Source organism: Melozone crissalis, unplaced genomic scaffold, assembly GCF_028551555.1.
Source record: "Melozone crissalis strain CALT ecotype California unplaced genomic scaffold, PUWL_Pcris_2 ptg000033l_1, whole genome shotgun sequence".
NCBI classification, from domain to species: domain Eukaryota; kingdom Metazoa; phylum Chordata; class Aves; order Passeriformes; family Passerellidae; genus Melozone; species Melozone crissalis.
Window position 1 is genome coordinate 13,855,889 of NW_026535811.1, and position 12,685 is coordinate 13,868,573.

General features: G+C 48.6%; 2 protein-coding genes across 3 annotated transcripts in view; both read right to left on the minus strand.

Moving 5' to 3' along the window:
- CREB3L2 (cAMP responsive element binding protein 3 like 2) overlaps positions 1-1,596 on the minus strand; it is a 71,582-nt gene extending 69,986 nt beyond the window's left edge. For both annotated transcript variants that reach the window (XM_054282039.1, XM_054282038.1), the window contains exon 1: positions 1,417-1,596. In XM_054282039.1, coding sequence (XP_054138014.1) covers positions 1,417-1,524 — 108 coding nt within the window. In that variant the 5' untranslated portion in view covers positions 1,525-1,596. The remainder of the gene's footprint in view (positions 1-1,416) is intronic.
- Positions 1,597-8,043: 6,447 nt separating this feature from the next.
- On the minus strand, positions 8,044-12,353 carry SSBP1 (single stranded DNA binding protein 1). The gene is made up of 6 exons (XM_054282042.1): positions 12,263-12,353; positions 11,370-11,430; positions 10,321-10,461; positions 9,861-9,948; positions 9,265-9,353; positions 8,044-8,205 (listed from the first exon to the last, which is right to left on the minus strand). The coding sequence occupies exons 1-6, from the start codon at positions 12,284-12,286 to the stop codon at positions 8,159-8,161; spliced, it is 450 nt and encodes a 149-aa protein (XP_054138017.1). The 5' UTR covers positions 12,287-12,353; the 3' UTR covers positions 8,044-8,158.
- Positions 12,354-12,685: the final 332 nt, after the last annotated feature.

Consider the following 12,685-nt stretch of genomic DNA (forward strand, 5'->3'; position numbering starts at 1 on the left):
TCTCCTTCAAAGCACTAATTAAAGAACACATGAGAACACTGAGTAAGAAAACAAAAGTTGAGTGGCAACTCCATTCTCATCACAAGGATCCAAACAGAGCAAGAGGAAGTATGCCAGAACAATTATAAAATCTGAAGGGAAACACTCTCCAAAGAGCCTCTCATGTCATTCACAACATTCTTGTTGATAAAGAAAAAAAAGCCACAAGAAAACAGCTGTTTGAAGGAAGAGCTTTCTATTTCTAAGTGCTCCTGCTGGCTCTTTTAAAAGCCCAAGCCACCATAACAGGATTGCCTTTCCCGGATCTACCAGAAGACACACATTGCGCAAGAAAGCCCAAGACTTTCAAAGACTAAGAAGCCAAACACTGTTTAAAGACCCGTCAGGCGTGCAGCAGGCTCGCTTGAGACGGACACGATCCCGGATCAGCCACACATCACACATCACAAATAATATTTTCCTTGTTTGCCTTACACGACCAACGCCAAGATCAGCACGGGGCAGTGCTGCGGGATCCCCGCGGCTCCCATGGAAGGAGAGCCGGGTGCCTCGCTCGGGGCTGCGTTTGCACATCACCCTCTTGGGATGATGGAAGAGACGCGGAGCCCGTGTCAGCCCCTGCCAGGCGCCATCCCCGGGGCACTGCCACATCCCCTGTGGATGTCACCATCCCCGGGGCACTGCCACATCCCCTGTGGATGTCGCCACCTCCGTGTCCCTCTGGATCCCCATCCCAGCACATGCCCGACAGCCGCACCGAGCGTGCGGGGGAGAATTCCGTGCCGCTGTCCCGAGGTGCTCCGGCACACTTCCACTCGGGATTTGCACCGACAGAGGTTTTAAATCGCTGTGCTAGCGAGAAGCGTCCTGAGTAACAGCGAGCCAACAGACACATTTCCACTGTCCTAACTATGCGTTTTACGCAAGCCAAAATATGGGGATTCCAGCCAAAAAAACAAACAACAAAACCATCGAAGCTTGTGTCACTTCCTTCCTGCGCTCGGGGAGCGGGATGGAGCCGGGACAGTCTGGCCCTGGAGGAGAAGACACGGCCGGCGGTTCCCGAGCGGCCGCCCGGGAGAAGCAGCGGCAACGCCGAGGGAGCAGAGGGAGCCCCGGCCGGACGGAGCGGGGGCTGCGGGACCCCGGTTACCGGGAGCCAGGCCCGGAGGGGAGGGAGCTGAGACCCCCCCGGCGCACAGGGGACCCCGAGGCCCGCCCGAGGACAGCCCGGTCCGGGGTGCAGCCCTGAGGGGGGCGGGGAGCACCTGTTGGCCCGACCCGCCCGGTGCCGACCCTGGCGCCCGCCGGGCACGCATGGGGAGCCCGAGGAACCCCGCCACGGCCCCCGGGACGCGTCCCAGCCACCCCACCCCCGGCCTCCCGGCGCCGCCGCCCGCCCCCGCCGCTCCTCACCGTGCGGCTCAGCAGCGTCTCGGGGTCCGCGGGCTCGCACAGCTCGCTCAGCTTGCGGTCCCAGTGCAGCAGCGGCGGCTGCTCCCCGCCGCTCTCGCACACCTCCATGGCGGCCGCAGGCACCCGCACCGGCCCGTCGGTCGGTCTGTCTGTCGGTCTGTCTCTCGGTCCGGACGCTGCCCCCGCCGCTGCCCCGGGCCGCGGAGCCGCGCGCTCGCCCCCGCCCCGGCGCGTCCCCTCCGCCGGCGGCCGCGCGCGGGCGTGGCCGGGCGGGTCGCCCCCGCCACGCCCCCGCCGCCCCGCCCGCCAATCGGGGGCGAGCAGCGCCGGGTGCTGGCCAATGGGCGCGCGGGCCCCCGAGCGGCCGCGGCCGCGAACGTGGGCGTGGCGCGCCTGACCAATGGCGCGGCAGAGCGGCGGGAGCGGCGGCCAATGGGGCAGCGACAAGACTGCGGCCGGCGCGCGCCGCCCCGCCCCGCGCCCCGCCCCGGGCCGCCCTCAGGGAGGGACCCGCGGGGGCACCGGGACGGCGGGGCCCGGACAGAGGGGACGGGACAGCACAGCACAGGGCTGCTCGGGGTGCCCGTTCGGTGACGACAGCTCAGAACGCACCTTCTGATAACCACAACTCCGGGCAGCCGCACCGAGGCCGCTGGTGCCTGCCTCAGACCGGTCCCAGAGCGCTCATCAGCCGGCGGCATAATAAGCCCAGGCAAGGGGAAATTTTGGTATTTTGAGACTTGTGTTGCTGCCAGGCCGGGGCAAGACTGACAGTCCATTGTTCTTAAAAAGTGGCAAGCTGCCAAATATTTAGGATTTAAAAAGCTGGGCATTGCTCAGGGCTTGTCTGAGAAGGACAAGAACGGGAAAAGAATTCTGAGGAACAGAACTGGAATTCCTGGCGTGTTCCCGCTCTCCTAGAGCTCCCCTGAGACATCACCTCTGTTGGCAGCCACTTCCACCCACTCACAGAGGCAGCACCTCATCCAGCCCTCGCTCTGCAGAGCCCAGAATAACCCTCTGAGGAAAACAAAGCCAGAAGGATTGCCCAGAACTTAATAGGCACAACAGCAACAAAAATAGGAAAAATTATGGTGATTTCACCAGGTTTGTAGCTTTAGAGTTTATTAAACTGCTGGAGTTTGATTGGGGAAAAAACAGTGTAACAGAAGTTACTCTATCTAAGATCACCTGCAAAAATTAGTTATTTTAAGTTTCACAATAAGTGAAAGAAGTTAGTCTGATATTTGCCTTCAGCAGCAAAGAAAAGCCAAATTACCTGAATTGCTACCTTCCCCTTTGGCAAGCTCAAACAGAGGTACAAACTTCTTGTTTGTACTGCCAGGCACTGTTATCAAAGCAATTCCATTGTGCCAGCCCAGAGATGCAGATTGTGAAATCTGTAAAGGTCAGTTCCTGGTCCAGGAGCCTCCGTGTTTTCATTGGATATGTTCGTCCTTTCAAAGCTTTTGAGGCCTTGTGATAATCCCTTTAACAAAAGGCTCTCCAACGTCCTGCTGGCTGACATTAGCACCTTCTAAAATCACTGCTGGGACTAGATAATTTCTGGGGGTTGGGGCATTAATGAGTGTTTTGCCCATATGAGAAGTCTAAAGGGAGACCCATGTTTGCCTTGTAAACCAACAGAGTGAAGGCCACCTTAGAAGAAGGTGGTCCTGACTGGGTGAGTGCAGCTTCCTTTGCTGAGCATGATGAGAACAAGGGGCTCCCAAGGGCTGGTGCTTGAGTACTGGGCTGAACTTTCTCACCCTAGCACATTTCTCAGGCAGAAATATTTATTTAAGGAAGAAGTTGCACAGGCACACACTTCTGTCCTTCCCCCTTGGGTAAATCCCTCACGCAAACTGAGGCACCCTGGGTGAACAGCACACTGCTTTTCCCAGGGGTTTCCACTCTTCCTGAACCATGTAAAGCTGTGTCCCTCTCCCCTCTGCTCTTCCCCAGGAGCTCTCTCTTTATCACTGGTACAGAGGCACAGCTGCTGCTGTGAGACACAGAGCTGCTGAGAATTCATAAGTGTGCTGCAAGACTTCTTTGGCCACTGAAATATTTTGACACAAAAAACTATCCATTTCTGGGGCTATAATATAAATATAAAACATGCTATTGCTAACTGGGCATCCTGCCCAGTCACTGACACATTATTAAAATTAGTCCTCAAGGCTACATGTAAGTTTTGAGCTTCAGCATCCCTGAAACAATGACCCAAGACTGTGTAAGGAAATGTGACCAATTTGCTGTGCATGGTGGCTGCCAACAGCACACAGACCACACTGATGCGATTGTGCTGCAGCACCAGCTCTTCTTGGGAAAGGACATCTGAAATAGCAAGGTTCTGCTGGAGGCTGGCACCACACACAGGGCACCAAGAAGGAAGAGACAAAAGTGGAGGAAACTAATCCTTTCCAGAGAATATTAATTATTCAGTGTGCTGATACAACACAGCGTGTCACATGCTGCTGCCCACAGACTGACACTACACCAGCAGTCAGGCACTGGGGAAAGCACCTTCAAACCTACAAGAACATGATACAGACACAGCTATCCTAACTTTATCCCACACTCCCTGGAGGACTCCATTAGTTACCAGCCTGCTGAAAATCCAGGCTGTTTCTCCATGCTTCATTACTTTTCTCTTAGAACAGCTATAATAGTACTATTAAGTTCCAACTCATGTAACACTAAGAGCATTTTTAATTTCTTTTGTGTAAGATCCTTTCCTCACCCCACTCTTCTGAAGTGGGTTTGAACTCACCCTGCAGTACAGGAAGAGAGTGCAAAAATTGACCAAAAATCTATAAGAACATAAAAGGGTGGGGAGTTATTGTCTGCACATATAGGAAAGAGAACAGTCCAGCTTTTGTTTACTGAGAATTCTGCTCCCTTTCCACACAGAAAACATAGAAAACCAAACCAGCTAAGAAAGAGGAGGCTGCTAAGGCAGAGCTCCAAACAAACACCACTTAAAGCATCAAAGAACAAAGCGAGGAAAAATACAAAGCTGGCAAAGGAAAGGTGCTCTCCTTGCAGATCCGGGTTACAGAAGCCACAACTCCTGCAACCACATCATTACTCAGTTCTTGATCAGGTCAGCTGCACAAAGGTTCATTAAATATTTACAGGTGACATTTTTCTGACTTGTGACAACCAGGATCAAGATAACCATCCATTTGCTACAGCCCCTCTGTTCAAATCAGTTTGAGAAACCAACCAGCAAGAAAAGAGCAAACAGCAACAGAGCCCACAGGGTGAAAACTGCCAGGTTTGTGATCAGCTACCCTTAAAAATCTTACCCCTTGAAAGCAACAGAAAACAGCCACAGCTGGAGATTTCTTCAACAGTCTCAGCATCTCTTAGAGTGCAGGACACAAATTTCAGGTCTAAGAATACAAAGAATAAACCAGCAGCCAATTTCTAATCACAGAAGTTACTGGAGATTTTTGTGACATGGTAATGAGCTGAATTTTTTACATGGGACTAAGCAACAAGCAGAAGAAAAATCTCACACACACTGACACACGTTCCCTACATGAGGATATCTCAGGAGAAACCCTGTGAAAGTTATTTCTTTGTGTGTTGTGCAAAGACTTTACTTGCACTAACAAAGCAAATTTCTTGTGTAAATGAGATTTAAATCACACTGCTGTGCTGAGAAGCTCAGCACTGCCAAGATAAACAGACACCAAGCCTTAGTTTGTACATTTAGACACGCTCAACTACTTGGCAAAAAGGCTTCCACCACAGAAATTTCAGAGTTAAAAATAGAAGGTGAGCTTGAGAATAGTAAAGTTTTCTTCCCACAATCCTGGCATTTCATTCCTTTTCTGACACATGAAAAACTGGGATAGCCAGCCCTGCAGACAGCCTGTTACTAAACCCACATAATTGGTACACTGACAGAAATACAGGCTCCCTTTACCAGAATCTTCCTTGCTGTTGTTCCCAGGGGCTTCTCTAAGCTCCAATTCAGCTTTCCTGCCTTTGCAATCCCTGCCCCTCTGCAGGGGCTTTCACCAGGCCCCCACAGGCACTGCTGGCCTTGAACTGAAGTGTGAGCTGTGTTTGGGAACAGACACAGTGCCCCCAACCCACAGAACACACAGGAGGAGAACAAAAGGGCTGTTTTGGTGAAGTGGGACTTGATTTCTTTGGCTGAAGCATTGTCCCCTACTTCTTCATACCTCCTGATTTTTGTGGGCAGAGCAATTACTGCAGAGTAATGAGAAATAAAGTTGAAAGGGTTCTTTGCTGTGTGACACAGGCACAATAATGTGGTGTCTTCCTCCAACCAGCCACAAAAACAAGCAGAGAAGAGAGTGTTCCTACACCTTACAGCGGGCTGACAGAAATATCTGAGTGCCATGGAGCTGCCTTGCAGACCAGAATAGCTCTGCCTCAAAGCTGCTCAGAAAAGCTCCAAATACTTGGTGAACATGCTGACATTTTAAAAAGAAGTCACCCATATTTATCTTTTGTAATTACCTCCATAAATACATAAAATAAATTCTTTGTTAAGGTCAAACGCTTCTAAATATCCTGGTTGATGCAAGCAGCCAGGGTTTGCCTCATCAGGTTTACACAAGATGCTAACACTGACAAGAAAAAGCAGAATGCCATTTTCCAGGGGACACTGTGGGAAAACACCCATTGCCTAGTTACAAACCAGGAATCACTGTATTTCACTTAGGTGATGCCATTCCCATTCCATTTCCTCACAGAACAAACACCTATCCATAAAAAAACCCCTGAAACCAAGCAGATGCTATAGGAATGCTGATTTCACACAGGATTTTCTCACAAGTGAAATGACTTAGTTACAGATTAACTTTGCCCCAGAGTGGCAGAGCAGACACAAGATGAACAGCAAGCCTTTGCCACAGGTTATTTTTGCTGTAAGTAGGGCAATGCAGAATCATTTGGGAAGGCCTGCCCTGCTGCCAAGCTGTGCTGAACATTCAGCACACTGCCTCCAGTGTGTGCTCAAAGCCAGTGTGTGTTCTTTGTAGCAGGGCAATCTTTAAAGTGTACTAGCTACTTTAAATAGAACTGGAAGGGCAAGAAAACTCTGAGTTCTTGAGTAAATATTTTTCCTTGCTGGCACCTAATCCTAATACCTTGTGCTAGCTCTGCTGTCTCCAGCTTGAGCCAGGGGCAGAGATAGCAGGAGCCGTTCAGCAGCTGCAGAGTTCTGGCAGTTCTGGCCACTCCACTGTGGTGGTGCAGGGAATCCTTGCTGCCCCTTCTGCTCTGAGCCTGGAGGAGAAAGGCAGCTCCCAGACCCAAAACAGGCACTGCCCTGAGCTCCACCACCACAGCAGAGTGCAAATGGAGTGACCACTGAATGAACACAAGCTCAGCACATCTGCTCAAGGCCTCCTAGCACAAAGCTCAAGACAAACAGGAAAAATTTGTGCACAAACTACTTGGATCACTACTGTGCAAGAGCACCATCACAATTCTCACAGCAGTTCAGCAGGCTCAGATTAAACAAGTAGTTAAAGGAATTTAAGTCAGGATTTTGTATTTAAAAAGACATTCTCCAGTGGGTAACAACCCACTGAAATAGCTAAGCCTTTGCAATACATCTGACACTCCACTATGTCAGTGACAGGGCCTTGGATGCTTGTTAGAGCTTTAGCACCAACCAGAAATAGATGCTGAATTGAAAGAATTGAAGTTTTTGTTAGAAAATGTGCACAGGGCATTAGAAAACCCCCAATATTTTGTAGGGGAAAGAGCTGCAGACATCAATGTGTTCTGCACTGGGATCAGAGAGAGATGAGATACAAAATCCCACCAGCTCTGAAGGTAAGAAATTGTACTTCTAATATTTTTCTTTCCCTGTTCCATCACGTTGTATTACAGTGGGAATTTCCCTTTCCCTTTTTTGTGCAGTAGAATTAAACACCTTTTAGTTGAGCAACTTCTTGCCAATAACACAGTAACTCTCACTGCGACAACAAAAACGCAGTGACACAAGGGCCACTCCCACACCACGAATCCCGGACCCGGAATGTTTTTGTGTTTTCCACGCGACTCCCGAAGGCACAGCCAAGGCAGCCGCTGCTCCAGCTCCTCCTGATGGCAAAGCACGGGCACAGCACCCCATCGAGGGACGGGATGGGAATGCTGATGTCATCCTACAGCAAACACCGCAACAAACAAGACCTAAGCAGGGTTTGGAGACAGACAATGCCTATGATCAGCAGAGAGGCAGATGCAAATGCACATGAAGCTTTCTCCGGGTCTGTGACAGAAATCTCCAGCTGAGCAATAGTCAAAGCCAATGGTTCTGCTTTAAACTCACTGTCCAGCTGGCTTAGAAAAGGAAAAACAGGGAATGACACTTATAGAACAGAGGGATGTCAAAAGTGAGAGGGGATCAGGCTGGCAGGCCCCACAAGACAGGAGGGAGATTAAGGCAGACAAGGACAGAAGGTTTGAAATTGGCTGAAGACTCCCTATTTATATATTCATCAGCTCAAGAATTGATACAGCTGCCTACGGTACTTCTCCTTTTAAGAAGAAAAAAAAGAAAGTAATCCAAAAGATCATAACAGAGTGAAAGCACATGGGAGAACAAAACAAACAGAAATACCCTCTAGGTAACAAACATTTTATTTATTTCTTAAAGAAACTACAGTAATATATGTGACTACAGAATTATGAAGCACAGACAAACCAAAGGAATGAAATGGCCTGGATCCAAGCACTAAGGACATCACACCTTTTCTCTCACCGAGCCATCACTCAGAAAAATCACATTATCTGAAAAGAAATTTTAAAAATTAATCTTGAGCATTGTTTTGCCTTGTTGCAAGCCTTCACACCATGAAGCCCAGGTATTTGTGTTAAAATAATTTGCTAAGATGTGGATTTTGGAACAGAATAATAGTTAATAAAACAAAACAAGTGTCAAATAAAAGGTTCCTTCTCTATCTCCCCTGAAAGAAGACAATTCAAGGTGGCCATGTGTACTATGAAACAAGTGTGCTAAAGCTGATGAAAAGCTGCTGAACAGTGAAAGACACTAAAAACATTTTAAAATAATGGTTTAATTCTTTGACTACAATCTCCATTAGTTAGAGTTTATTTCCCTTTTCTTTTGTCATGTTCACTCTGCTCTACATACTATACAATATACCATGTCAAAAGCCTGCAGGACTATGGGAAGCTCCTACTTCATCAAACCTAAGGAATTTCCAAAGTGCCTTGAGACTGGGCCTCTTGAACAAGAAACCATTAGGAGAATACTAATTAAAAAAGAGAATTGCTTCTCCCTTCCAGTAATTTATAGCACTGCTAGCTTTTAAAGAGGCTGCAGAAAAACATCCAGGAATATGACTGTTACATGACTGTTGTTTTTCCTTTTTTTTCCCCTTCCTTTTCCCCTGTCCTATTTTTTTTAGACATACTTGTGTAACAGAAATGTTTGCTCTACTACCCAATTAATTCATCCCTCATTCAAAAGCAACACAGGAGCAGCTCTATCCACAATAAAGATGCTGCAGGATGCTCTGGCTATTTAAAGGCTGAAGGAAGAAGTTGAGTTTCCTAGTTTTTTTTGTTGTGTGTCAAGGCACAAGTCCACTCCTTATCCATCCTGTGGGGTAAGCCAATGACACCAACAGTTTACAACTGGATATTCTCATTTTCTGTGTGTTCACAAGCAGTGCCAGAGGAAATCTGCTGGTACACACTATCCATTCTCTCTAAATCCCTGAGTGTGGATACTGAGGATGAAGACAAACCAAGCTTCATTTCAGAGGTTCTCCACCCTCCTTTGTTTTAAAAGAGCAAAAGGCACCTTGGTACTTTGCTTCTTACCTGCTATAATTGTTGTGGCCTGTCGCCTCACATTGTTCTTATCTGTGTATTCACCATAATCTATCTTCCCTTCAACAAAGATTCGAGAGCTGAAAAAAACAAGAATTTGATTTTGGTCAGAGAACTGTGCTGCTGTTTTCCACTCTGTAATTGATTTGGGATTTAATTTAAAATGGGATCCTTAAGACCACATGTTCCAAGCCACAGGCAGGAATACCATCCACTAGATCAGGCTGCTCAAACCCCATCCAGCCTGACTCTGAACACTTCCAGGGATGGGGCACCCACAGGTTCTCTGGGCAACCTGTGCAAGGGCCTCACTACCTTGACAGTAAGGCTTACATCCATATATCCAACCTAAATTTCCCCTCTTTCACTTGGAGCTCATGACTCTTTGTCTTATCACTACACTTACTGATGAAAAGGCTGAATTCAGAATCTGATTCAAAGTACACAGGCTTTTGCATCAGTTATTTTTAGCTGCTCTAACTTGTTTTATGCCACCTGTATCTTATTACAGTTCCTGGTCACCATAATTATTACAGTAATGCATTATTAAGGCATTAAATCCTCACCCACATTTGTTATTCACTTACCCCTTCCTCACATACTGATAGGTGACATCCCTGAGGCCAGGTCTGAAGACAGAGATCCTGTGCCACGTTGTCTTCTGACTGACATCACCTAAGGTACACAGAAGTAACAGAGCTGGATGCCAAATCCTCTTTGTGATGCAAAACTCAAATTAGTTTCAACACACTGGTACTCTCAAATTATGAGAAGTGATTTGAAAGCAGAAGTTTACTAGCACTCCATCTCCCACTTCACTCCAGAACTAAATGTTCCACTCATCCTTGTCCAAACAAATTCTTGTGCAGAAGCACAGTTCAAACCAAGACATTGCTTTTTCTGTAACACACTGCTCATGCTATTAATTTTTCCCCATCAGTGAGACACACACAAATGCCCCAGCATCTCTGCTGAGCTCAAAGGAACCTTCCTGCACCCCAGACTTGCCAGTGTGCAAATGACCTGGGACACATTGTGCAGACTCACCTCCCTGGCCCACTTCACTGTCTCCTGTCCGCCACATCTCATTGGTTGCAAGGGAAAATATGGTAACAGGATTTTTTCCTTCCACTTGCCTCATGATAGGGTCCTGTCCAACCCGACCGAGCAGCTGAACACGATTCATGGCTGAAACAAGAGAGAGCAAACACACAGGTGAATTATGATGCTCCTAAACACGGAAAGCCCTCAGTCAGCAGCTTTTCTCAAGGGCCAGGATTACAACTTTCTGCACCTCCTGAGCACTTTTTAAACTCTTGTGACATTTGGCTTTTTCAGGCCCCAGCAGATAATGACAGTACAGACACAGTCAACTATCACTGTGAATTAGCTGATTTAAAAAGCCAAAGGTTCCTTATTCTCTCTGTTCCATCTCTTTCACATCCATGTATCACTTGAGACTAAATGGCATTTATGTGACTTTTATTTGTTTCATAATGATAAAACACAGTGCACAGCAGTACCTTTGAAACAAAGTTGCATTGCTGTACTTCATCCTTTGAAAGAGAGTCAGTTTTTACACCATTACCAGGCCTAGGCAGACACAGTCTATTCCTTCTCCACGTTCAAGGACAACTGGAAGAGGTCAGGGAAGTATCCCTTGTGCACAATGAGCATGGGAAGTGCACAGTGAAGGCTGAAGTACACCTGCAGCAAACCCTGCTGGGGCAGCAGCACACACACAAGGGCCCCAGGGACCCAGGAGTGTGAGAAACAAGCACACAAGACACCTGAAGGCAGCTTCAGAAACCATGCCAACAGCAGATCCAAACCACTGCCACAGATAAAGCACAGCTGTCTGCCCTATAGAGTGGCAGTCTTGGTCAGGGCTTTTTTCTTTTCCCCCTAAAGTGCTGCTTCAGCTGACAGAGACCAGACATGAACCCACTCAAGACTGTGTGCTTGAAACAACACATTCTGGGTGCCACACTGAGGAGCCGCCATTCCTACTGCTTCTCTCCTGCCCTATTTCAGATATCCTAAAACCAAGATAAACACCATGACTAACAACTAAACTGCATCTCAGGGGTACTTACATCTCTCAAGTACCAGTGAGTTAACCGTGTCAGAGTCATGTCTTACAAACTGGCGTAGCACCTGAAGGAACAGAGAAATGTGAGTTTCCAAGACACAAACTAGGAACAGCATTCACAAGCCTTTACACCTCATCTTCTGAGCACTTGCAAAGGCTCTGCAAGTATATTCTTTGCCAGGTAACTAATGGGGGACCTGAGGAAAGAAATCTGTTCAGCCAAATGAAGTGAGTAAGATTACTTAAAGAACATCTGGTTAAATCAAAGTTAAAGAGTGCCTAGAAAAAAAGTGTGGCCCAAAGGTACACCTCCAGCAGTTATTTTTGGTACATGTGGTAACTACTGCTTTTCTATAATATGTAAATAAGATGGGAGGAGGTTTGTAGGAGAGTGGGGGTTTAGTTGTTTGAGCTTTAGTCTTTGGAAACAAACAGGTCTGCGTTCTGCTCCATTTCAGAGATTAACCAGGTGTGCCCAAAAAATACATCCATCCACTGGAACGAGCAGCGGATGCACTGACACCCCTGTTCCCAAGGCAAGTCGAGGACAAAATTCTCAGTACCGTAAGTGGGAAAGCTGTACTGGAACTGCAAATATTCCATCCTAGAAGAAAGGAGGGGGAAAAAAGCCTAGAAGCACTTCTGCTAGAGATCCACGTGCAGGAACTGGAAAAACGGCTCATTTCCCCGAGCAGGTGGTTCCAGAGCTCACGCTGTTTCCCCCCAAGGGCAGACCCAGCGCCGGGGCCCCGGCCCAGCGGGCACGGCCGGCCGAGGGCTCCGGGCGCTGGGCTCTGTCCGCCCCTCCCCTTCCCGGAGCGCTGTTCCGTGTCCGGAGAGCCGCTCCAGGGGCCGCAGCCGCCGCTCCCCCGCCGCCCCGAGCCCGCACGGCCCTACCTGCCACGCCGGTCGCCGCCACATGCTGCCGCCGGGCCCGCACCTGGAGGGAAAAGCAGGGCTGAAGCAGCGCCCCACAGAGCCCCGACCCCGCTCCCGCCGCGCTGCGCCCCGGCCGCCGGAACAGGAAAGGGCCGGGCCGCGGGTTCCGGGCGGAAGCGCCTCAGAGCCCGGCAGCGCCGGCAGCCCCGGCCCCCGGGGGACCCCGAGGTCCAGGAGGGGAAAAAAAAAAATAGTAACCAACAAAATTGCATCACTCCGTCTCATCGGTTAAAAAATGATAAAAGCTTTATTCGCACGAAACGATAGGATCGAACAGTTAAAAGCCAGCGTGTGCAACATCGTCAAACAAACCAGTAACAGCTGTAAATGAGCGAGTTACCAAGCGCTCCCTTCATAGCAGTGCAGCGCTCTGTCCAACAC